The 27,439-nt window shown below is 38.9% G+C and overlaps 1 protein-coding gene across 11 annotated transcripts in view; it reads left to right on the top strand.

The window, feature by feature from the left end:
- The window catches only part of ANO4 (anoctamin 4), a 329,614-nt gene that overhangs the window by 171,572 nt on the left and 130,603 nt on the right, over nucleotides 1–27,439 (top strand). For all 11 annotated transcript variants that reach the window (XR_005656166.1, XM_039877984.1, XM_039877989.1 and 8 more), the window contains 2 exons: nucleotides 6,409–6,545; nucleotides 9,096–9,254. Coding sequence is in view for 10 of the 11 variants with exons in the window: in XM_039877984.1 (XP_039733918.1) it covers nucleotides 6,409–6,545; nucleotides 9,096–9,254 (296 nt within the window). In the remaining variant the exon portion in view is untranslated. The remainder of the gene's footprint in view (nucleotides 1–6,408; nucleotides 6,546–9,095; nucleotides 9,255–27,439) is intronic.

The following is a 27,439-nucleotide window of genomic DNA, read 5'->3' as shown; positions in this document are numbered from 1 at the left end:
CTTGTTATAGAGGTAATGAAGGTGTCTGTCTTGTCTTTAGAATGAAGTGTAGTAGCCAGAGAAGGTCTTCATAAAAAACACGCTGTCCCAGGAATGAACAAGTTAATGACCTTGGCCTCATTGCTCTGTGGGCACCCCATGCCATCTATGATTCTCTGTTTTACAAACAGCATTACTAAGCCAGGAAATGTCAATGAAATTATTTTTTTAATGACCACATATAATTTTTTAAAATCTCATGCCTTTTTTTTTAAAGACATATTTTCAATCTCAAAATATTTCAAGTAAACTTCCCATGGCAGGAAAAAAATGCCTACTCTCATGTTTATATCAGTGAAGACTGCAACTTTCTTACCCCAGATTTTCTCTGGGTATATGTTAACATAAACATTATAATTGTCATAACATACTAAAAGAGGTTTCCAAACTGTTTTTCCCCCAAATATATTTTTATATACAATCTAAATATTTAAAGCAGATAGCAGCTGTTTGGAGTAGGTGGGATTGAAGTGGGCTTTGCCCACTCAGTTTCATCTTTGCCCCTTCCACGGCTCCCAAAGAGCTCAAAGGATTCTGGGGTTCCAGGGAACACACTTTGAAAACTACTGATCTATTGGAAAGGAATAAAATCAGCTAAGTAAAGATTTATGTCCTTTCCAAGTACTTTATTATTATTATTTTTTTCTTATCGGTAAACTAGGCATTCTCTGCCTTAGGGCTATTATCAGATTCATTTGAAGAATAATGAACATCTGTAGAGTCCTAGGCTTGCTAGTGTCATATAAATTCCAGCCTAAGCCTAAGGTGCTCAAAGCTGTGCTGAGTCTATGTTTCCCGAATTTTTAAAACATTTGATCTATTTGTTAAATTTTAAAAAATGTCAGACCTGTCGGACTACAGATGTAAAGTCTCGTTTTATTCAGATAAATGTTAGAACTGTGGCAAGATAATTGTTTGGTGGTTAAATGACTTCCTTTTCTTGAAAGCCTAAAATGATATGAGAATGATTTCCAACAATAAAAGAAAAAGCCCAGCTAGAAATAGCATGGATTTGAGAATAAGAACTGGGTTAAAATTCATCTTTGTAACCGTGTAGCCATACTTAGCATCCCTGGACCTGGCTTCTTTCTCATAATACCTGCCTCATAAGGTGTTCTGAGGATGAAAGAAAACAGGCCTGACAATTCTTAAAGCACAGTTGGCTCTCAATAAATTATAATCTGTCCTCACTTCCTTCTAAATTAATGCCCAAGCCTAGGAGAGAAACAGATTCTTTTAAATAATCTCATTAAGATAATGAGAATAAGAAACGATAACAATTAGCTTTTATTTATAATAAAATAGCTTTCGTTTATTTTTAAACGGACACTGAGCACCTATTTGCTAGCTCTTATGTCAGTCTTGGAGCTGCTTTGAGCCTTCGCCTGAAAGGGATCCAAGAAGTAGAGGTGAATCTGTTATAAAACAGCCAAGTAAGTGTTCAGATTGAGATATAAACACTTTTTTTTGTATATTTAATTATTCTTGAAGGTGTCCTTTTTCTTTTTTTTTCCATTTTCTAATGAGGCTTTGAGGTCAATATGCAATACCTTCAGAATTCTGAGTATCAGATGTAATAATGTAGAACTCGGGACAAAAATAGTATAATGAACTGGCACTCTGCAGAACAAATATAGATACTTAGATTATGCTGCTCAACCCTCTCATGTCTTCAGTGACCTATAATTTCTTGCATCAGAAAATACTGAAATTAAAGTACTTCTTTCCTGTAATACCAAGGTAGGGTTATTCTGCTACATTTGGAAAATAGAGAATTAAAAGAGTAGTGAGTCAAACTATTTGATTTTTTTGATATTTATTTCTATCTTAGACTATTTCTAAAAAATATTTACTGTTTTTTTTTTCATTGCCTTTATAGCATCGATTTCTCAATTTTATTTTCTTATTTGGAAGTATGAGACTTCCCACTTGGGTCTTGGTCATGTTTATATCTCTAGCACCTAAACTAAATGTTGATTCAGTGAACAGATGGCAGAAGATAATCAGTTTGTTTATCTGAGCCCTCAAAGTATATTTCTGGTCTTTATTTCCATATAGAATGAATAATAGCTAATATCTCCAATGATTTTTACTGAAAAAATAATGGCAAATATCTGATGAGTAGATTCAGTACTGCCACAGTAAATTTGCCTTCCCATCCCATAAAGAAGGTCCGCTCTGCCTGCTTCCTGGCCCTCGGACTTCTCTGGGACAATATAGTGAGCCAACCCTCAGAAATCTCTGCTATGCTACATTTGATGATTTACTCAGACGCTACAGCTGATTTTTAGTCTTCCCAGGCAGTTTTAGTTTCTTGACCCTCGTTCAGTTGTTATATGTGAGTTCTGGCTGGTTTTTTTTGCCCTTAGGTCTTTTTAGGCTGAGTGCCTGCTTTTGCAAAAGAAAATCATGTGGTTGTCTCCCTTGCTTTCCCAAATGCATGGTCTCCACCTGCCCTTACTCGTCTCAGCTGCCCAGTTCTGTTCACACAGCTTTTCCTGAATCTGAATGCAGTACAGTTTCATTATTTGGGTAGCACTGAAATTTTTGCATTCTCTCTCCATCTAGTCTTTTTTAATAGACTCCTCAGAACAATAGGTTCCCTTTCTTATTTAATGAAGCAAACAGCAGAATTGTTCCAGCAGATACTTATCAGACATTTTTATTTGATAAAAAAGTATAAGGGAGGTGATGGGATCCATTAATAAGTGACCTTATTTGGACGTAGAGTATGTTTGTGACATTCATGCCCACAGGAAGAAAGGCCCCATCCCCATCTTGCTGGACAGTGAGCTCTGTGAAGACAGGGGCCATGACTGTTGCGTCCAGTATTTGAGCCCCAGTGCCTAGCCCAGTTCAGTGTCTGGCCATGGTAGGCACATGATAAATACATGTTGAATCAATAGCTTCTTACAAATTGGTTAACTGCAGAAATTAGGGGTTGTTTTCTCTTTAAAGAAAATGATGTAAGTTTGCATCAAAGGATATTGTGCTTTGTTTCTAAAACTTACCTTGTAGTTAAAGCTGATAGACCAGTAACAAAGGTGAAATATTGATGAAGGACACATTTCTTTTGTCTGTGGAATATTTCTATAGTCTACAGTCTTTCTGAGCATGTGTTCAGCTGAGCATTTTCTGACATTACAGCATTTTGAATCTCTGCTGAAGCTCTTGAGAGGCCGGCAAGTGATTACGATGCCTTAACATCACTTATTCTCTACAAATTGGATCACCATAACACACTGATTTCTCTTGAGCACCCAGGAAGCCCAGACAGTTATTCTGATGGCGAAAGTAAGGAGAGCAAAGGGCTTCTCTCCCTTTTCCCAAGTTATCTGGTCCCTCTAGAATCAAATAGAGTAGAGTAGAATTTATCTGGTCCCTCTAGAATCAAATAGAGTAGAGTAGAATTTCTCAGTTTTAGTACTGTTGACATCTGGGCTGGAGAACTTTTTGTTGTAAGACTGTTTCGTGCATTGTAGGATGTTTAGCAGCATCCCTGGCCTCTACCCACTAGATAACACTAGCACTGCCCCCAATAACCAAAAAATGTCTCCAGGCAATGCCAGATGTCTCCAGGGTGACATTGAAAGCCACAGATACAGAGGGCTTTATTGAACTGATTGTGCTAACACCAGAAGGTGATACTGGCAGAAGATGACCTGATAATTGTGGCAAAAGCATAGGGACAGTTCTCATAGACGGATGGCTGGGTATTCAAGAGTTTCATGGGCCAGGCACCTGGACATGAATCTCAGCGTCTTCTTTAGCTTCCCCCTTTATCCCACATCTTATCCCAATCCATCCCTCATAACAACCATTCCAACTCATAAATGCCTCCTCTGTCGTCTTGTATCGTTAAGGCTAAAATGCTAACTTTGCTCCCAGATTCTAAAATTGACAAACTAGTATTCTTGTGCATCTGCTATGAGTTAGCCACCCTGCTGATATGTACATTATCTCATGCAATCCCCTCACCCACCCCAAGAGAGTTTTCTGTAACTGTTCTCACCAGCGAGGAAATGGATGCAGAAATTCACGCAAGTGATAGAGTTTGGAATAGTCAGTGGGTCTTCTGACTTTGTTAACAAAGTATTGTATCATATTGTTCAAATCTCACCAATATCTACTTGAAATAGAATCACTATCTAGTTGAAAATTTAATCAGTATCTGCTTGACTCTGTAGAGCTCCTGACTCCACAGAACGAGAATCATGTTAGAGAAATGTGTATGCAAGGTCCTAGAGCCATAGATGTTGGAAGAAAGGAGGTTCTCAGATGTCATTACACAGTGACCACTTTGCGATCATCATTCTGTCATCCAGCAAATATGTGTTGAGGGCTTATTTCATGCCAGGACCTCTGTACATCAGTCAAGACAGACAAGGTTCCTGCCTGTATAGAACTTATATTCTAGTAGAGTAACTATCCAATACACAAGTAAACAGAAATATAAAGAACGTACTTACAGATTGTGATAAGTGCTATGAAGAAAATGAGCAGTGAAAGGAGATAATTGGGTGAAGGGGGAACTTCCTTACATAGGGTCATCCAGGAAGTTATCTTTGATCTCTGCACTTCCCACAACACTGTACAGCACTTCCTCAAAAAATGTCAGTACCTGTCCTTGAGTACCTGGTACAGAGCAGGTGCTCCTAAACCTTGGTTGTATGAAAAACCATGATGGAGTGCTTTTTCTGTAGCTTCGGAGTCTAAAAATCTGTAATAAATATATTGGTTTTTTTTTCTGCTATAACAAATCACCACAAATTTAGTAACTTAACGCAACACAAATTTATTATCTCACAGTTCTGGAGGTCAGAAGTCATCAAGGTGTTAGCAAGACTGTGTTCCTCCCGGAGGTTCTGGGGAGAATCTACTTTCTTGTCTTGTCTTCTAGAGGCCGCCTGCATTCCTTCACCTGTGGCCCTATCTTCTTTTGTCAAAGTGAACCATTAGCATGTTCCCACCTCTCTCTGATTCTGACCCTCTTGCTTCCCTTGTAATTACATTGCCTACCTATGGAATCCTGGATAATCTTCCCATTTTAAGATCTTGACTTAATCATATCTACAAAGTCCCTTTTGCTGCGTAAGGTAACATATTCACATGTTCCAGGAATTAAGTCACCTTTGGGGGCCACAATTCAATCTGTCACAGCAAGCAATAAATATTAGTTTTATCTCCATACCTGCCTTATTTAACAGATGTAAAATGAAGCTAAATGAATTTACTAAAATCACATACTTGGATATAGCTTTAGACCCTGGTCACTCCATCTAAATATGTCATCTTTATTCTATATCCAAACTCTGTTCTTTTCTTTATAGCACACACCACACTTTACATTTCTTTGTTTTGTTTTCTTATTAATACAATAATGCTTTTATTCACCCAGGTATGGCCATCATGCAGTCTGTGCCTAGACATATAGTGTGCATGCCTCTAAAGATTTTTTTGAATGAAAGAATGAATAGTCTTTCACATGCTTGGGTAAACAGAACCCAGTCTCCTATGATTTTTTCTGTGCAGTGGCTCCTGACAAGTTAAAAATCCTTAGCCATTTTTAAAGCATCAAAGGAAAAAGTGAACTTCAATGTTGGTCCATAATTTGAGTTGATAAAGACAAGACCCATACCTGGCATTATATTTTCTCATCCACTAGTGCTGAACTTTCCTTTTTGGTATGCTGCAAGGCACTGTGCATTTGAACATGGTGTCCTGTATTTGGATTTCCCATATACAGTGCTTTATGTATTGACATCTTAGCATCAACAGTCTCTTGAGAGCCCCTGAGTGGCTTACTTCATAATTTCGATCCATGATTAGAGAAGAAGAAAGGCAGAAAATCTAACTGCATGCTTTATTATCGCATTGGCTTTTCTCTATTTAACCTTAAATAAGTCACAAAGAAGAAATAAAACCATGCATTTATGAGTTCACTTAGTAAGTTGTATGGCACTTAAAATGAAAAAAAATATATATATATATATATTAAAAAGTATAGGTTATCTCCAACACAGAGAATGCATTCTTAGAAGTCTTAAATGACAGTGCCTTATGCTAAACAACTAAAGGAAGGAAGGCAAAACACAACACCTCCTGTTATGGAAGACAAATTATATTTATTTTACAGAAGTACTTCGCTTAGCTTCACATTGTCCTTAATCTCACCAAGTGAAGACACTGTTTGGTCAAACATGCTTACATCTGACATCCTTTTCTCTTAGGAAATAAATACCTATCATTCAAGGTGTTATCGAAACAATGAAAACATACGAAGCCAAAGGGAGGTGCCTTCTCTTCTGGTATAGCTTTTAAGATCCCAGATCCTTGCTCTCACTTGTAATGTGTTTGCTTTGGTTGCAGTGGCCAAGGATGTCAATATTCTTTTTGATGAATTAGAAGCTGTCAACAGTCCTTGCAAAGATGATGATTCTCTCCTTCACCCTGGAAACCTGACCAGTACTTCAGATGATGCCAGCAGATTGGAAGCAGGGGGAGAGGTAAGAGTGTGTCATTTCCTAAAAACATAATTCTTGATTCAGGCAGGAACCCATAAAGCATATTTCAATGGACAGTTTAATGTAATCATCTCATTGAACTTTAGGTTCCTGGAAAACAAGGGGCAGGTTTTAGATACCTTTGGTGTACTCTGTGGTCTGGTAGATTTTGGGGATCCCCAATCTACTTAGGCTCAAACAAACTGTCAGTGGGTGAGACACTTCCCATGTTATACCTGAAGATTTATACAGAAGGAGATTGTTAAAACCACCTGTCATTTTAAGATAATTGACATTCTGGGTGTCACTAACTAGTAAAAAGTAAGCTTTACAAGGATGGACTTCCTTGTGTAAGTTCCCCAACACCTAGAACAGTGATGCAGATGGACCAGCCCTCAGTAGATTGTGTTGTCTCCAGCATCTCTGAGTTTCCATTTGCCTCTGTAATTTGGAAACTCATTGTAATTGTAAATAGACCCATCTGTTCATATATCCTTTTGGAAAGAGAAGCATTTTGTTAGAGGCATTCATTTTTGTTCAGGTTGTGTCTCAATAGAGTTTGATATCTCCTTTGTATGTGCACTGGATATAGATAATAGGAATACAGAATAAACATCACTTGTTTACTACATATTCCTAATGTCTTTATTATTCCAGAGCCATTAGCCATTGAAAGGATTACATATTAGAACAAGGAAAATTGTTTTCTTCTACTAAGCTTCCCGGACTTCTCCCTACAAACACCATATGCTACTATCTATGTTACTTTATTTTTGAAGAATAAAACCATTTTATCATCGTCCTTCACACAGATACTTTTAATACTATGATATGATATAAAGGAGAGATCATGAAAGGACCTCAAAAAGCAACTAGTCTCATCTCCTTAACTTATAAGTGAGGAAATAGTCTCAGGAAGGTTAGGGCTTTGCTAACCCTCCTCCTGATGCTTGTTTTTGCAGGCAGATCTTGATGTGCTAAATTTATAGGATAGCTCCCTTGCATGGCAAATAATTGTTAAGAAAGTGTTTACTTGGATAGGCTTCTGAGTACCTCTTAAGGCAATCAGTGAGAATTAGTCATCAATTGTAAACCTCTACACCAAGTATGAGACATGGGTATTTTTATCCCTCCTGGCTAAGATGTTCCTTTTGGATGAGACTGCATACATGGCAGTCGTATGCAAGAATAGAGTTTCTGGCAATGGCCTTGGTGGTTTGGCATGTTTGCTTTTTTCATACTGATATTTGGAAACTGATATATACTGTGGCCTAGAGAAAATGTCGCTCCCCCATTTCCATTTGCTAGTTTACAGACATGTTTTTTGAAATCTCTCAGCCTGAGAATCCTGGTTCCAGCCTGCCCACCCCATACTGGATGGTCTCCTTCAGTGTTGTACGTACATGATTACAACAGGCCCATGGAGCCTGGACAAAAATTACACCTACTATTTTAGTTCTGTAATTTTTATATATGTAATCACTGCAAAATAATATTTGCAACTTATGTGTAAGTTACAAAGCATAATAATAAAATGAACTTATAAACTAGAATGGTATTTTTCAAATTATGGTGGCAACCTAATTGTAGGTTACCAACTCTAATTGTTTTTTAATGGAATGGAAAATTAATATAAGTGTGTATGCAAGTAGAAAGGGTAAGTATTATTGTGTAAAGCTTTTGTCTCAGATATTTTGTGTGTGTTTAAATATATACACAAATATCACAAAGTTAAATGTTTTTCTTACTGTGGGCAAAAATATTCAAGAAACATTGAACCAGCATGTTACTAAAGCTATCAAAGCTACTTGAATCTCATTCCACTACCAGAGGTACCATCTTTCTGAATTTTCGTGTCTTTTACTCTCTTACTCTAAAAATAGTTGTACCACATATATATGTAGCCTTAACAACTTCTTTTTAGATTTACTTAGTGCTTTACAAAAAGTGGCATCACGTAGTATGAAGTCTTCTGTGACGTGCTTTTTTCTCACAATATTGTTTGTAAGATTTATGTTTACTATTGGATGCAACTGTAGTTCAGTCATTTTCGTGGCTGTATAATCTATTTTATGACTATTCTATAATTTATCTATTTACTTGTTCATGGACATTTGAATTTATTCCCAATTTTTATTTTCTAATGAACAATGTTGCTATGAATATTCATATACATGTCTCCTAGTTGCTGTATGAAAAATTTCTCTAGGATTATATGTTATGCAAATGTTCAATTTTACAAGATAATATCATTGTGCTTTCCAGGGTAAGTATATCCGTTTTCACTCTCACCTGTAGAATATTAGAATTCTCAGTTGCTGCACATCCTTGCCAAACATTTGGTATTGTTAGGTGTCCTAATTTTTGCCCAATGACTCAATGCTTTTTCCAATTTTTATTTTGTTTCCTCTTGTTTACATTTTTATTAATAAAAAATGTAATTTTGATAAAACACAAGAAAAATCCTTTTAGTTTTAATTGTTCTTTAAAATTACTCACCTAAGGCTGAGTTTTACAGGTGTTTTATACCGGTCCCTTTCTCTTTGAATACAGACAATGCGGGAAAAAAACAAATCGAATGGACTCTACTTCAGAGATGGAAAGTGTCGAATTGACTATATTCTTGTGTACAGAAAATCCAACCCCCAGACTGAAAAGAGAGAAGTATTTGAAAGAAATATCAGAGCAGAAGGGTTACAAATGGAGAAAGAAGTAAGTAGTTTGTTTGGATGAGAAAATATATATACATCTATTCATATCAAGAGGCAATTGAAAAATAAGCGGTTAGTCATTATGTAAACAGAATGTTTTATTTGGTCAGAGTTTGCTAATCTGCAGTGTTTGGGGAATATTCCAGTAATTAAACTTTTCTGGCACAATTTGCCTAGAGAGTATTTCAGTGTCAAGTGATCTCATAAAAATCAAAATACACTATTCCAATTGAATAGATTGCTTCAAAGTGTTAATTTACCTGACTTCCTTCATCTGCTTCTTGTTTGTCTAGTCTCATGAGTTAAAGAAAATTTCAGATAAAATGCAATCACCCCACTTTGGAGGCTCTTTTTACATTTCAGGAAGTATAATGAGCTTGGGCATCCTCACACAGCAGAAGAGACTGCCTGGCTGATTTGTCCAAAACAGCCGGAACTTACAAAATGATTCCAGTTTTAAGGAACTTTCAGGTTGTTTTTATCATGTTCTCAGACTTAAGAGTCACCTTACCAGTATTTGCTCTCCCCTTTCCCTCCTTACTCTCTGTATGGGGATTTTCAAGGAAATATTTAGTCAGGAAAGTGTGAGAGGTCCAGCCAGGCCTCTGATAATAATCCATGATAAGATTATTGGGTACCCAGAAATACCGTGTGCATTTATAGAACTTGACCCTGGTAGGTGGATTACGTAACTCCTCTCAGATTTTCCCTAAATATTGTGCAAAGATTCTGGAGCTTTTCATAGTCAATAAGGAGAATATATTGGCAGTTAAATTTTTTGCTTCCGATTCTGCTCCTTGAGGCTGAGGGGATAGATCTTTGAAATCAGACATTCAGGTGTTTCTTTGTATGGTGCAGGTTGCATGCTGATCTTGGGACACTTCAAATAAGTGGGATTTTTCCAGATCTGTTAGACTGGTCTCAATTCTTGAGGATTTATAAAACAGAAACTGTATTTTTCTAGAATGTCTCCAAAAAGAGAATTAGAAAAATGGTGAGATGAGGGTGACCTTAAGGGAATAAGTTCTCATTCTCAGGAAATTGAATCAGTTTATTCAAAAGACTGTCTCAGTTGGAGGTTCCCCCAGAGCAAACAGAATTAAATATGTTCTTTCTCTCTTTTGTGGGGTTCCAGAAAATCTTTCCTGTACCTATTGAACATATCTTTGATAAATCTCGATCCTTAAGTCCTTATCAAGACAACTGTATACTCTCTTCTTAACGTTAATAGCACATTAATATTTTTTATCCTTAAAAGCCATGTCTCATCTTTCATTCTTACCCCTAAGTTTCAGAATTTTCATATAAAGAAATAAAAGCTCCGTATTGTTACATGATCCTAAATAATGTCAGTTCTTTCTCTGATCTACTCTGTCAAAATTTTGATTCCCATCAAAACTAGGTAGCTTTATTCGATTAATGAAAAATATATATATATTTTAAGCTTTGTAATTATTTTCTCCATTTCTGAAGTTCCTTCTATGTAGGTCTTTTCAATGTCATTTCATGACTTATTAGTTAAAACTCAAAAGGCCTCATATTTTTTCAAATGATACACATTACTAAAGAGGTGACAGATCTCTTATGTGTCTCCTAAGATATCTAGACCACAGTATTCATCTACCAGAATTAGAGCAGGTACCTTAGGAGGGTTATTCTGCCTTTCGTTACATGGTTATGCTGACCAAGGTGTAATGACAGACTGCTTTTATTATTTTGGTTGTATACAAGATAATTTTGTTTGATTATATCTCTTAAAATTTTAAATAACTAGGTATTTATTTTAATGTTTAGTAGGAAAAAATAGCAATTGGAAAAAGGGTGATGACAAAACTTTATAAAAACTTAGCATCTCTTCCTCCCCTGGCCTCCCATGTTCTTCCCTGGGCGACAGCTTCCTTACTTACCCTTTATCCCACAATCGTCAGTCCACTACCAACAGCTAGGTTTTCCTCTTTCTGGAACTTTCTTCATTAGTAGCCTTTCTCACTGCCTGGCTCCCAGCTTTCCCTGCCGCCCACACCTTTTGCATAAGTGGCACAATTGGCTGTAACTCAGCCTCTGAGCTCTGATGTGCATCCTCACGGCCTCGGCCAGTTCAGCAAGCAGGAGGGGACTTTGCAGGTTCGTCCCTGCTTAGGAAGCAGCAGGAAATTCTAGATAAATTAACTTTTTCCCTGTCATGAATAATTAAAATGTTTCTTAGTTGAACAGTAGACCTGTTTCTACATGATGTTATGAAATTTAGAAATCATGAGAAGCACACTTATTTAAATCAAGTCTTTTATAAAAAGCTGCAATAGAGAGACAACAATTTTAAGAGCTATTTCAGCTTCCAGAAGTTGCTTCAACCTTTTATACATAAAACAAAGAACTTAGTTCAAGGTGGGAAAAGAAAGAAGAAAACCCAGGAAGCTTACTGTGAATCTATATACATCTGAAATGATTAACACTAAGTACATTTTGTGAATTACTAGTATCTTCTTGGTTAGCTATGTGTCGTGCTGTCCAAAAATCATAGAAAACATGTTTTATAAACTTAGAGGTTTATACTTCCAAATGGATAAAGACAGGCTCTATACTTGAACAATTTAACAGTAAGAGTCTTATCTCTTTTAACATTGAATGTCAAGAGACACAGTTAGGAAAATGTTTAATTCATGATAAAAGTGAGGACATAGTTAAATGTAATCTTTCGTAAAATCTTTGCTGTAGCCTGATTAGTCAGTAGGTAAGTGCTTACTTCGGCACCCCGGATCTTTAATATTCTGTAACTCATATTAACCCACAGAAAGCAAAAGCACAGCAAAATTCCCAAATAAAGTATTTCCGAGTGATATCTATCTATTTTAAGTGATCCCCTTTCTAAAGGCACACTCATTTATATTAATTCACATTTTCTATTTTAGATTTTTTTTAATTTTTAATTTTATGATCACTATTGTTGCTTTGGTACCTACTCTGAAATCATTAATAAGTTTATATTTTCCTTTGTATAAGTAGTCAAGCCATGGATAACTTTTGAATTATTTAGAATGTGTGAATAGCTGTTATATTAATGGAGCACACGGCCTCTTCAGAATCATGCGGAACATGAGAGAAAACCCATGTCATTAAAGTCATTACAAAATAACTGTAATCAGATAAATCATACTATATTGATGATAGTTAATTCATTCAACAAATATTCATTGCACCCTCATTCTATGCCAGGCACTGCTTTAAGCACTAAGAACTCAGCAATGAATAAAACAAACAAGTTCCTGTTGGAACTTAGGTACAAAGTAAATAAGTAAATATATATATATAAAAAATATTAGTAATTGCTAAGGAGAAGAAAGAAAAGCATGAAGTATCGAGGGGGGCTTGCAATTTTATAAAAGTTGGCAAAGGTGGGCCTCTCTTCCAGGAAAAGAGAACAGTAAGTGCAAAGGCCCTGAGGCAGAAGCATGCCTAGTGTGTTCATGAAACAGTGAGAAGGCCAGTATGACAGGAGTTGACTGAGCAAGGCGGAAAATAGTAAGAAATGACATCAGAGAGGCAATAAAAGCCAAATGACGTCAGGCCTTAGTGGTCACTAGGAAGCTTTAGCTTTTCTCCGAGTGACATGGGAAATCCTTGGACAGTTTCAAGCAGAGGCATGATGAGATCTGGTTTCTATTTGATTAGGGTCACTCTGGTTGCCTGGTGGTATGAGACTTTGGGAAGGGGAGAGGTGGCAAGGGCAGAAGCAAGGAGAACAGTTAGATGGTTTTGCAAGAATCCAGGAAGGAGATGATGGTGGCTTGGTTAAACACACAGATGAGAAGAATAGAAAGGAGAGCTTATGGAAATTACAGGCAGATTGAATGAGTTCTGTGAGAGAGAAGAATCATAGGCTATTCATGTGTCATATGCTATTTATTTTAAAGAGTTGAAAGAAAGAAGTTGCCATTTAAATGGATGCAAAGAAGAGCGGGTCCCCTTGTAGACATGTTAAGTTTGAGGTGTCCCATTGGTGAAGATGTTGAGTAGGATAGAAGAGTCTAGGAGACAGGGAGAGAGCTGGGCTGGAAATATACATATGGATGAGATCACCAAAGGAATGACTAGAAATGAAAAAAAGATCCAAGAATTGAGGGGTGGAACACACCTGTGTTATGAAGTTGGAGGACAGAGGAATCCACAGAAAGGAGCTAGAAGGAAACTTAGAGGGTGTGGTACCTCCAGGAAGGTGTTTTAGGAGGATGGAGTTATTGATTGTGTCAAATGCTGCTGAGGGGTGAGTTAGATCAAGACTGGGAAGTTGGCCGTTGAATTTAGCCATGTAGAGGGTTTTGGTAAGCTGGGTAAGAGAAGTTTCCTTGGAGATGTGGAAGCGAAAATGTGGTTGAAGTGCTCAAGAAAGAATGATGGTAGAAAATTTGGAGAAAACAAATTTAGTTTTCGAAGGACATTCACTATAAAAGAAAAGAAAGAAATAGGATGACAACTGGAATAAGTTGGGTCAAGGAAGAACCCTTTCTATATAAAATGAGAGAAATAACTTGCTAATAGAAATCATTTATTTGAGAGGCAAAATTGATGTCGTAGAAGAGCAAAGAAAGAATTTTAGGAGCAGTGTCCTTGAAGCAGTAAGAAAAGAATGACCACAAGTTTCTCTTGTCATATGGACCCACCTGCCAGCATTGTGCCTGCAGACGTGGCCTCTCCCTTCTGGCACCAGGGATGTCCTTACCATGCTTCTTGCTAAGGCCAGTCCTTCATCCTCGCAGTCCTACTCAAGGACATTGCCCCCAAAGAGAAAAAATAAGCTTTAAAAATAGAAACACACAAAATAATGCAATCTGTCAAAGCAATTTGTTTCTGTTTTCACTGGTCTCTTAGAAGGACTGAAAAATTTTAACTGCAGTAAACACATACACAGCACTCAAGGTTGTGTATCTTAGACATTTTTCTTTGCAATGGTGACAAAATGGTATTAAAATTTTTCACTCTTGCATTTATTAATCACATACTATTATTCTCCCCATTTTATAGATGAGACAGTTGAGGCAAAGCAGTGACTTGCCCCAGGTGACAAGGCCAGAAATAAAGCCAGGATGAAAGTCTGAGCATACTTACTCTTTCCCCTTGTATCTTATTGATTCCTGGTGTCTAAAGATGAATCTCAGAGTTGAAGAGGGTAGCAGACAGGCAGAGAAGACAGGTAGAGTTAGGAAAAGGAGAAGGAAAAGGAACCAGGAAAATTGGGGTGCATGATGAAGTTGGGTGCTGTCTAGACTGTAGTGCTTGTGCACTTGAGCTGCCAGTAGCCATGGATTTGAATCCTTGGTACAAGCCAAATGGTCATAAGTAGTTTATTAAACTTCTGGATCTTGGTTTCTACATTTTTAATAATGAGGATATTTTTACTGAACATGAACTGTGTGAGAATTAAGTTAGGTGAATACAACGTACAGTATCTCTTTGTTTTTTATTTTACCTTACCTTTTTATTTTTCCTTTGTGTTACCTTCTCTTTGTAGTAAGTAATATTGATTTTTGAGTTATTACTGTGATATGAAATTTCTTTGTAAAATAACTATTTTAAAAAGTAAGTTAAGGAAATATAGGAAATTAAAATATTGTAGATGATGCACAAACTTGGCAAAAATCGAGAAGGTTGCTCAAGCATGCTTGCAGTCTTACTCGGCTAGTAGTTGTGGTGGACAGACCCTAAAGTTTGTGATGCCTGGCTTCTAGTTTTCGCACCTTGGTATAATTCTCTTCCCCTAAGTGCAGGTGGGACCTGCGACTTGCTTTTAACCAATAGAATATGGCATATGTAGTGAGATGTCACTTATCTGATTATGTTATGCTACATTAGACCCTATCTCAGCCAACTGGCATTAAAGAGACTCTCCTTTGCTGGCTTTGAGAAAGTAAGTGGCCATGCCGTGAGACAGTCTGTGAAGGGGACCATATGCAAAGAAAGCAAGGTGGCCTCTAGGAGTTGACAGGTGTCCCTAGCTGACAGCCAGCAAGAAAATGGGTCCTCACTCCTACAACCACAAGGAAATGCATTCTGCCAACAATGAGGGAGGGATCTTGGAAACAGGTCTTTCCTCAGTCGAGCCTCTGATGAGACTGCAGCTCTGACCAACAACTGTGTTACAGCCTGGTGACACCCTGAGCAGAGGACCCAGCTAAGCTGTGCCTGGATTCTTGACCTACAGAAACTGTGAGATTATTAATGTGTGTTGTTTTAAGCCTCTAAGTTTGTGGTAATCTGTTATGCAGCAGTAGGTAACTAATACAGTAGTTAGAGTCTGGGGTCAGACATTCTGAGTGCTCATTTGTTTCCACTGTTAAAAGCTGTCTGCAACATGAGGTTACTAATGAGATCTATTTCATGGCTTATTATGATAATTAAATGAGATAATTCATATTCAATGCTTATCTCTGAACCTATCATATTATAAACATTTAACAAATCTTTTTTATTATCATTATAGTTATCATATTACCTAAATACAGTGTATTAACACTTTTAGTTTACAAATTCCTGGATATGTAACCATTAGGAATAGCAAACATCGACTGATCATATATCGCTGATGTCTATTCATGAATGAGATTAATGGTTATGATCTTGAAAAAACTCAGAACACATTAGGTAACAAGTTTAGCATTGTCAAGTTTCAGAGATTTATCTGCTTTCGAAGGATTTGGTTTGGATTCATCAGGAAAGAAATTACATATGAACCATGAGCTAAAACATCATACTCGATTGCCTGTCCTCGTCTTGCTTTACCCGTATTCAAGGAAGAACTTCACAAAGACGTCTCATTTGAAGTGCTTATTGCACCCAGGTTGTTTCCTGTCTTCACAGGCTTCCTGCCCATGCTTTTCTACCTATTTTCATTTCCGTTTATGTTCTGCAACCATATCCAACTTGTTACTATAGGTGCTCTTTCAGGATCCAGAGCTCTGAGAATCTGAGAAGGAGAGAACCAGGGACCCTTCCTTTCCATCACCAGTAAAACCATGATAATGAGTGCCTAAAATAAATGAGTGTCAGGACACACTGAACTATACAGATTCCTGTCGTTTAGTGCTTTCTGGACTCAAAAGAGAGACTTAGACCTTACTCCACTTACTAATCTCCACTTTCTTATATGTCACCTATATGTCTTACCAAGGGTCTCAGGTTGTGGTGAAGAGAAAGAAGAATTAAGGACAATCATAAGCAAAGAGTGAAGAAGACAGATTTTCATATGAACTTAAGAGTTCTGATGATTCCTTGAGGGTCTGTCCTAGTCTGTTCTCACTGCTATAACAAAATACCACAGACTGGGTGGTTCGTAAACAACAGAAATTTATTTCTCATAGTTCTGGAGATTGGGAAGTCTAAGATCAAGTGCCTGCTGAGGACCCACTTCCTGTTTTATAGCTAGCGCCTTTTCTGTGTCTTCACACGGTCGAAGGGGTGAGCTAGGTCTCTGAGGGCTCTTTTATTAGGGCACTAATTCCATCCATGAGGGCTCCCCTCTCATGACCTAATCACCTCCTAATATCATCAAATTGAGAGGGGTTAGGATTTCAACATATGAATTTGAGGGAACACAAACATTCAGATCGTAGTAGTGTCTTTCAGAAGTCACCATTGTTGACGCATGCTTGCAGTGACCTTTTTTTAAAAAAATAATGTCTTAGGGTGGACTTTTCTAAGCAGAAGCAGAGCCTGAGGCAAGGATTCTTGGTAAAGTTGTTGATCGGTACAGTGCTCTCAGGAGAAAGGGGAGAGAGAGAAGTAGAGAAGGGCAGAGGAGAAAAGCTAAGCTAAGGATATGTTTTCCGATCCAACAGGGAAGCTCTGGAGCAGAGAGTGTACCACAGAGCTGGGTCACCTTTAAAGCAGGGCCCCATGTCAGTCAATCGTTGGCTGAGGTCTGTGGAGATGATGGGATGTGGGCACTGCTCCTGTTTGGCAGAGGGTGATTCTCCAGCTCTCATGGCAGCTCGACTTCTGGGCTTGGCACCATCAGCATTCACTACCACTGATACTGAGTTCATAGTAGAGATGCTACAAATTTTTTGGTTTCAGAGGGCCCACTTGGAGATCCCAGCAATCAGAGAATTCAGAGTCCTTGATGAAAATGAAGAGAGAGCAATCACTCACAGGCATTTGTTCTGCTTTAATTTGCCCAGTTTTTCCTCTGAGTTTAGGATACTATATTTTAAAAGCAAAGATTCCATGTGGCCGGTATAATCACTTTGAAGACAGAGACTGTGTCATATTGGTTCTTACACTGTGATCTTAACCCAGTGCTTAGTTAATGGGATTTTGACTTTGCTACAAAAGACCATGAATAGTCGATTTCCATGGCTGTGCCTGATAACACCAATCAGTTTCTCAGCCTCAGGACTGCTGATCTTTGGGGCTGGGTAAGTCTTGCTGTGGGGGGGCTGCCCTGTGTGCTCTAGGATGTTCAGTAGCAACTCTGGCCTATACCTACTAGATGCCAGTAGCACTCTCCCCAAGTCATGACCACCCAAAATGTCTCCAGGTACTGTCATATGTCCGTGTGTGTGTCTTCACAAGTGTACACATGCAAGTGACAGAAGCATCCCTGGTTGAGAACCACTGAGTTAGACTCATAACCTTTGACTCAACATTATGTAGTTTGTTGCATTGTCCATGAGGCAGCTAGAGAAATTAAAGGCAGCTATCCCATTTTTTTTTGTTTGCATGCGCCAGCTGATTGAAGCACTCTTAACATCAGACTCTTGAACCAGAAAAGGGGCTTATGTATTTGAGGGGAAGGATAGGGTAAGTTAAGATTGGATAACTTAACTCTGGCCTTTCAAACCGGACAACTGGAATTTAGATCCATTTACTATTTTATCACTTAAATAACTAAGTAAGGCTTTTAACCTCTCTGTGCCTCAGTTTCTTCATTTATTAAATAGCAGATAATCCTAACTAATGGGGCTATTATGAGGATGAAATGAGTTAATACATTCTAATGGGCTTAGAAGAGCCTGGCATGTATTAAGTGTTCAATAAATGCTTGCTATTGGTATTGATAAACAAGGGAGTGGCTTCAACCACTGGTGCTCCTGAGTCCTCATCTCAGGTATTCAACTTCATCACCTCTTGGACTGAGGGTCCCTGGCCCATGTCTAGTGAAAGCTGAAGAGATCTGGTGGGTAGGACTCAGTACTTTCTGGTGTCACCTACCACTGCCTTATACCAGTCCATCAGAATCAGGGTGTTGTTCTCACTGGTCCACCTTCTCAAGGCAGCTTCATCAAACTGGGTGGTGGGGTGGGTGGCGCTTTCTCCTTTCACTTCTCTCTCCTCCTTCCTCCCTCCCCCTGCCCCATCTTTCTCACCCCCACCTTCCTCTCCCCTACCCCCAGGTACTCTTTACTTTTGCTCTAATTTTTGAAGTTCTAATTATTATTGCCTCAACTACTTTTGCTTGTTTAGGGAGACAGTTTAATCAAAACATTTCTGGTGCCAGGTAAAGAGGACCAGTACAAAGTTATCCTGAACTGATTTACTCAAAGGATTATTCTAAGTCAATACATATTTCATATGACTCACACACATTTCTTCACTCAAGAGAGCACAACATTAAGGGAAAAAAAAAAAATAACCGTTATACAAGGTACAACCAAAGAACTTAAGTGCTATTATGAACTAGAGTTACTGTCTCACAAGCCAAAACTTAATCTGAAAGTTCTCCTCAGTAGTCGAACTTGTCTGACATAAAACACATTTTGCATTGTCATCATTTATTATGTACCAAATACAGGCATTGCATTCTTCAGCTATGAAGGGAACTGAAGTCCTTCCTCTATGGTGTTATTTTTGTTCCTGTTATTTTTACTGCATGCTATGTTAAATTGCTAAAAAATTGCTCAAAGTACACAGTAGGAGTATGACATTAATTACTCATTAGAGAGAGAGAGATTTCAAAGCTTTGAAGTCGTTCACACAACTGTAAATCCACGGTCTCCTGCTTATAATCCTCACAGATGGAAAACTGGACAAAGATGAATGATAAGCTGAATTTTATTTGCAAAAGTGATGAGTCAGCACTGTCCCTTGAGGCAGGGCCCAAAGGCTTAACTCACTTTCTGTTGTGTCTTTGGCATATTTTAAAAGTAGTTGATGGTACCTGATGATTCCATTTCTAGATGGAGTCATTTTTCATTCATTCATCAAATGTCTCATGAGTGTCTACTATTATTGAGGGAAGAGTGGCATTAAATAAACAAATATGCCAGATGTGATGAGTGCGGTGCAGAAAATATGCAGGAATATTGGGAGGGAGTCACTATTTCATTCCAGGAGTTCAGGAAAGTCTCTAAAACAACGAGTGAACTAAGCACAGAGAGACATTGGAATTTGCATTCCTAAACCCAGTTTTCTAAGGCAGTTTAGAGTGCTCCCACTGTTGGAACTGTATTTGCCTTGCATTTTCGCATGTATGGGCTAGGATGAAGGTAGGAAGAATAAATGGAACAACTGAGTAGAGTGTGAGGGTGGGTGTGCTACAGGAAGAGGGAAATGGACTGGATTTGGCTGGGGGAGGGGGCGGGGACGACTGTGGTATTTGCATCTAAGTGACCTCTCCCGGGGTACAGAGCAGGGACAAATCAAGTGTGTGGGCAATGTTGGACCTTTGGGGAGACCTGACCTGGTTGCAAACCCCCTCCCTAACTTGTCCTTTGCCATTTATCAGTTTAACTTACAGCTCTTTGGGGCTTGCCTTTTTTGTGGTCCTCTGCACTTTTGTGTACATAAACATCAGTTTCTTCTTTGAAAGTCTTACCTGGTGTTTGTAACTGCTTGGCCCCTCTGGCAGTTAGGGTTGTGCAGCAAGACAGGCTATTCTGTGTCTTCCAAGAATGAAGTATTTAGAGACTTAACACCACTACTGCAAAGCCTGGGGAGTGAAGGACAGGAAGCCACCTCTGACTACTTCCTGAAGCACCATAGCAGTGAGTCCTGGAAGCTGGCCTGAAAGAGCCACTAAGGAACCGAAAGCATTGCTGAATGTGGCACAGATAGATGATTCTTAAAAACTTACCTGAAGGTGTCTCTAACTTACACAGATAACTTACCCAGCTATCGCTAACTGCATACCTGCAAAGAGAAATAGCCTCTTCTTTTCCATCTTCCAGATTTCACCTGAGCACCCCTCATCTTCCTATAGGAAAGGGGATTCTGGGAAATGTAGTCCCAGCTTCTCCTTGGCGATACCAGAGGAGACTTCAGAAGGAGGAAACAGAGATTCCAAGCTGACAACAAAAAGCGTAGGGCAGCCACCAGCCCTCCTCCTAACAGATTTGACTGGTCCCTCCACTTAAGCTGTGCCAGCCTCCTCTCTGTCATACCCAAAAGGTCTTAAGTTTGTCGTGGACCCTACCACAGCTCCTCGAGGTGATAGCGGAGTAGTTTTTTCTGGTGTTTCACATAGGCATGGTGGGCAAATTGCCCACAGTCACAGTACCTGTGTCACACCCACACCTTCGTTCTGATGCTAACCCTAGGCAGTTCTCTCAGTTCAAAGCAGAGCTAAGTTCATTGAGGCAAACCTTTATTTTGAGAGTCAGACAGCAGCAGTCAAGCCTGCATGAGGAAACACTCATGTGTTTGTGATGCAAGGAAAGGGGAAAAAACAAAAAGAAAGACAAGTGGAAAACAGCTTCCCCACAACTGCCCACAAAAAGAATAAAAGAAGATTCTCTCCACCACTTCCGGCTTCCTTGGTGTTAGATCACCAATCATCATGCAAATATATATTGAGTATCTGTTATATTCTAGCACTGTGCCACACAGTGGAGAAGCAAAATTGAAAAAAGTATTCTAGTTGTCTACCGTTGCATAATGACTCTGAAACTTGTGGCTTAAAACAATAGTCATTTATTTTACTTTCAAGTCTGTAGTGGGCTAAGGCTCAGCAGAAACAGCTTTTCTCTGCTCCGTGGGGCATCAGCTAGAGCAGCGCTTCTAGGGGTCACGTGGGCCCCCTTTCATGATGGCTTTCTCACAGGGTTGGACAGTTAATGTTGGCTGTCAGCCAAGAGCTCAGCCAGTACCGAAGGCTGTGATCCTTGGGTCCTTTCCATGCGGCTTTCTCCATAGGCTTCTCTAAGGCTTCTTTGCCTCAGGCTTCCTCATGACATGGAGGCTGGGTTCCAACAAAGCTAGACAGAAATGCATGTTATGACCTAGACTCAGAAGTGTTTCTTCTGCTGTAGCCCATTAGCAGAGACAGGATCAAAGGGAAGGGACATAGATTCCACCGATGGAATCTGATGGAGTGTGACAAGGTTCTAGAAGACATGTGGCAAGGCCATCTTTGGATTATACAACCTGCTTCGATGTGCTCAGAGTTTTCGAGGAACTCGTTGACTAGCAATGAAGACAGACATGAACAGGTGATTAGAATACAGTTGGAAGAGTTTCTGTAAGAGCACTAAGGGAACTTCAGTCTCTTCAGAGGTTTCAGGAAGGTTAGAGGAAGTGACCTGGGTCTTGAAGGATGAGTAGGTATTCACTAAGCAGGAAAGCAGAAGGGCATGGCATTCCAGACCAGAAACAGTATGAGCAAAGGGACAGTAACTTCTGATGGTGGCATCCTGGCTCCTCTGTGCATCTCTGCTTCTCCAGTTGGAGTGGGAATCCCATGACCTCCCAGGTTTCCCCACAGAGCCTAGCACAGTGCCTGGCTCATCGTTTCATCTTGATTTTCACATTATTTATGTTTATTTAGCGATTTCCCGTGTATGTAATTTGTCAGATATAATCGTTCTCCTAGACTTTAATAACTGGGCTGATCCTAGTCAGATATACATTTTTTAGTCATTTCTTTTCAAAGCAATGTAATATCATTTAGCTTCTTTACAATCAAATCCATCCCATTGTGTTTTTATTTAAATGGAGTCATCTTATTGCTGGCTTTATTCAGGCTATGGGTTTTATTAAACCAACTGTAATACCTGCAGAGTACCTGCTATTACCTGCAAACTTAACAAAGATCATGGTGGTCTTCCGAGAAAATGGTTTATTGCTCATTAGAGTTCTTTTACCTCCATTCTGACTTTTTCTACATATCTTGAAATTAAAAAAGGCTTTATAGAAAGCTGGGAATAGGGCAGACAGAAGAATGAAACTGTACTGCACACAATTTTCCCTGACCTTAGCAGTCCAGTGGGCGGGAAAGAAAATGACATGTGGTGAGACCTCATGTCCATTAGTGTTTCAGAAATGCAGTAGGTCTCCTCTTGGGGCCTCTTTTCCTCCACAGTCTGTAGGTTCCTTGATTTAGCCAGGATATTATTTTGGATTGCACAGCAGTAAATCACTTTGGCATTCATCTGAGGCTGCCTTGATTCAGTTTTTCAGACTCTAATAAGTACCCCTGGGTCTTCTGAAATCTAGTCCTTCATTCGGTGACTCATGGATACTTGATGTTTGAGGTGTCCAGTGTTCCTTCTGATTCCTGGAGGGGATTGCCCACCCTGCCATTCTCTGTACAAACTCCAGTAGAATGCAAAACTACTAGTCTTGATTTTTTTTTGTCACGCGGTTTTATTTGGTTGGCAAAGCAAAGATAAGCAATCAGCAATTAAGTACTGAATTTTAGATTGTGATTTTCTTTTTTTTTTTCTATTTATATTTAACAAATATACTATCCCTTTAATATGAAGTTTCTTTAGGGAAGGAGAGTTCTAAGTAAACCCTTAAATACTCGGAGCTAACACTTGGAACCAAAACTTTCTTTGAATGGATTTAAATATTCCAACGTGTCACTGAGAAGTGCATTGACTATGATAATAAGCCTGCTGTGTCCCCACCATAACAATGAACTCACTTCATTTCTCTCTTCTGCTTTCTCTTCCTTCCTTTCTTTGCCTCCTTTTTTTATTCATTCATTCATTATTATTATTTTTTTAAATTTTTATGAGAGTTTGAGTTTATCTGAGGCAAACTGATGACATGCTGGGCAGCAAGCTCTCAAATGCTCCCTAAAAATGTTAATCATTTAATAAAGATATAGTGCCTGGCACAGTTCTAGGCACTTGGAATATATAGGTGAACAAAACAAAGAGCGCTTATCCTGCGACACGTCCTAATGAAGGACGCAGTGAACAATAAACATGATAAATAAGTAAACAGCATAGTATGTTAGAAGGCAATAAGCGATATGGCAAAGGAAAAAGTAGAATAGTGTGTGAGAATACTAGGGGCCAAGGGATAGTAATTTTAAACAGGGTGTTGGGGAAGGGGCTCACCGAAGGTGACATCTGATCTAAGCATGAATAAGTGAGGGAGTTCGCAAACTGTTATTTCATACTGTCTTCTCACCACTCAACCCTCTCCTCTCCTTTATCTGTGCCACCCCGTCCCCATACGCACACAGACTTTGCCGATAACTTTGCTTACACTCTGATAGAGAATAGAAGCAGTAGGACAGGGTCTTCTGTGACTGTCCCCATCCTCTGTCTTCCCTTCGTTACTGTGCGTGGAGCGTCTGCCTTCCTATTTTGTGCTGAGTTCTCACTCCCCCAATTTCACCTTCTCAAGGACTTTGCTCCTTGTTCATTGTCTCGTCTCCTGCACCATCAGTCTTTCCTCTCAGTTATGGCAAACATGTTTCTGTAACTCGTATCTTAAAAAGAAAAATGCCTTGACCTCTGTATTCTGCACCAATGACCACCCTATTTTTCTTCTCCACTTCTCAGAAAAACATTGAAAGATTCGTCTGCCATCAGTGCCTCCATTTCCTTGCCTACCAGGCTCTTGGTCCGGGTTTTCTCCCTCACCATTCCACAGAAACTGCTCTCAGCAGTCACGCTATCCCTGTTATCCTTTTGGCCTCGTCAAGATCATTCATCCACAGGGTGGCTTTTTCCTTCCTTGCAAAACTTTCTTTTCTTGCCTCAGGAGGACATGTTATGTTTTCCCGGATTTCTCCCTTCTTCATTGGCCCTTTCTTAATCTCCTTGGCTTGCCTTCTTCTTCTGTTTGATCTCCAAATGTTAGAGCATCCTGCAACTTGGCGCTGGGTCCTCTTTCCTTCTATCTCTCTCTTACCCTGTGATCTCATGAAGTTCCACATAGATCTTTATATGAATTGTACATGTTGCTCAAGACTTTGTCATCTCAGAGGCTTAAGGGCAATAGGTTTTAGTTCTTGATCTCAGAATAGCAGAGAGAGAGAGAAGGGAACTGCTCTTGTAGTTACCAGAGACCCAGCATTACAGAAACTTCCACCTGACACCTGCCTCTGTGGTGGAGAAAGGTGAATTCACATCAGTCTCCAAGGCTTCTGATCACAGCTCAAAGGCGAGAGCTCATCATATGGCTCCAGCCTACTATAGTGGGTCAGGAAGCTCAGACTTCATTGTGCCCTGAAGGAAAGGAGAGCCTTATGCCGGGGACACATTCATGACACCTACAAAACATGGTTTCAAATACATTATCTAATATAGTATATTAACATATATAGTAGGTAATAATATATACTAATATGTATTTATGTATAACTTCGTACTTGTATTATCTAATATGTAATTATAGTTACATATATACATACATATATATATATATGGCTTAGCCCTTTAAAAGTAAGCAGTGGAGTTTTATCATCATTATACTAATGAGGAGTTGACGTGACAAGGTATAATCTATCAGCTACATTTCTCTGTTATCAAAAATCATTGAGCCCTGTTTCTTGACAGCTTTTTTATAACCTTTAGGTAAATATAACTTTGTAAGCTGTATTGCTACATAACACTGTTACCGTATTCTCTAATTTTGATCAGCTTTCTACTAAGAGACAAATAGAATAGACCTGGGAGGGATGTTATATCCTTTCCAAGAGCATAAGAAAGTATTTCCAAAGTTAAATTACTTCTTTCCCGGCAGTGAACCCCTGCTCATCTATCCTTTCTGGGTCAATAGTGTTTATTTCATGCTTACAAAGGACATAATGATGTGTGGGTTGTTGCTTGAGTCATAACTGTATATAGTTATCAGCGGGTTGATCATTTGTGATAATATAAAGCATAACTGTGATGATATAGTTGTTCCCAAGTTCAGCTTATCTAATATACCACCTTGAAGGAATAAGGAGATGTTAAGATGATCTGTAACAAGTAGAAGAGCATTTGGAGTTGTGTGGATCAGAATTGACGTTGCTTACTTCTGAGGGGAGACTTGTTACCGCATGGAGGGGGCATCCACAAAATGTGCATTTTCTCTTCTGGGATCCCAGAGGACACTAGACCAACTTTTGTTTATAGTCATCACATTATTTGTAGTTCTTATAATAGTTGCTCTGTTGAACTGTAAGTTTCCTGAGATCCAGGACCATGCCTTAGTCTTATCCATATCCCTAGGGTCCAACATAGTTCCTAGGATGTTCCTGAGATTATCTTCAGGCCTTTGTGGAATGACTTTATGAGTGGTTCTGTTGTGAGGAAGATAAGATATTTGCTCTACACAATGAATCTGTGATCCCAAGTAGGTGATGGAGGAAGGATATTCCACATCAGTGTGAATTAATTAGCACTAATCAGATATAATTTCTCTTACTCATGACCTTGTAACTACTTCTGTCCAACGGTCTCGGTGCAGAAGCGGCATGTGTCCTGGTGAATCTCCCTGAGTTCTGCCTTCCTTCTGTCACAGTGACCCATCAGCATGAATCACCAAGTCACTACAGTGAGCTGACCTTCAGTAGACATGTAGCATAAATTAGAAATAAACCTTTATTCTAGCACCAGCCAATATAAATAAAGAAATTTTAAATTTTCTAGTAGCCATGTATAAAAAGTTAAAAAAATTAAATTAATTTTAATATGTTTTACTTAATCCAATAGATCTAAATTATTATTTAAACATATAATCAGGATAGAAATTAAGGAGGTATTTTACATTTTTTTAGACATTCTTAGACTTCAAAATCTAGTGTATATTTTCCACAGACAGCTCATCTCAATGTGGACTAGCTATATTTCAAGTACTTAATTGCCACATGTTGACAGTACAGCTCTAGTTAAGTCACCGATATTAGTAGATATTTGTTGCAGCAGCCTAACTTAGTTCATCCTGAATGATACACCAAATATTGATTTTCTTCAGCTCTCCTGATGCAGTAATTTTCCTAGGCTTGATGTAGGGATCAAAAGTGTTGATGCAGAGTAACCGAGTTGTTTCAGTGTTTGCTTAATGAAATACTTGAAGATTTGTGCTTAGCAACTTAGCACTAGTCCTCTCCTGACTGTGGCCTAGAAGAATGTTTATTCGAGCTTCCCATGAATTTACACCATGTTGAAATCTTCGTAGTGGCAAAAATATGAACTTTTTTCTGTCTAATAGTGTTTTAACAAGATAATCAATAATATGAGAAAGTTTGCTCTCATATTGATAGTCTAGATCTCAAGAAGCTCATAAATTAATTCAGGAAACATTCATTCTCAGTGACTAAGTGCTTAGTAATATACTGGGTGCTGGGAATACAACTGTGGAGAAGATGTATGGTCTTCCAGAGACATTAGTGAAATATATAGTTACAGAATCAATTGAAATATGACCTATATTCGTTTTATATTGCTGCATAAAAGATTACCTTAAACGTAGAGGTTTAAAACAACATATGTTTGTGATCTCATAGTTGTTGTGGGTCAGGAGTCTGGATTCAGCTCAACTGTGCATTCCAATCAGGATCTCATGAGGCTGCCATCAGCTGTCAGCCAGGCTGCATCCTATTCTGGAGTTCAAGGTCTTTTCACATGGTTATTGGCAGAATTTAGTTCTTTGCGGTTGTTGGACTAAGGTCCCCGATTTCTTGCTGGCTGCCAAATGGGGACTGCTCTCAGCTCCTAGAGGCCACTCATGATTTCCTGCCCTCATAGGCGCTTTCACAACACGGTAGCCCACTTCTTCCAAACCAGCAGGAGACTCAGTTTGACCTGCAGATTCTCTTTTAAGGATTCACCTGACTAGTTCAAGCCGATCGAAGATAATCTTCCTGTTGGTTAACTCATAGTCAACAGATTAGTATCCCAGTCACAGGAATGATATCCCCTCATAGTCACAGATTCTGCCCACACTCAAGAAAAGGTGGTTATTCAGGACGTGTACACTGGCCAGGTGGGAATCTTGAGGGCCCTCTAGAATTCTGCTCAGCATCAAACT

Source organism: Pteropus medius, unplaced genomic scaffold (assembly GCF_902729225.1).
Source record: "Pteropus medius unplaced genomic scaffold, Ma_sr-lr_union100, whole genome shotgun sequence".
NCBI classification, from domain to species: Eukaryota; Metazoa; Chordata; class Mammalia; order Chiroptera; family Pteropodidae; genus Pteropus; species Pteropus medius.
This window is presented reverse-complemented; position numbering and strand designations above follow the sequence as displayed.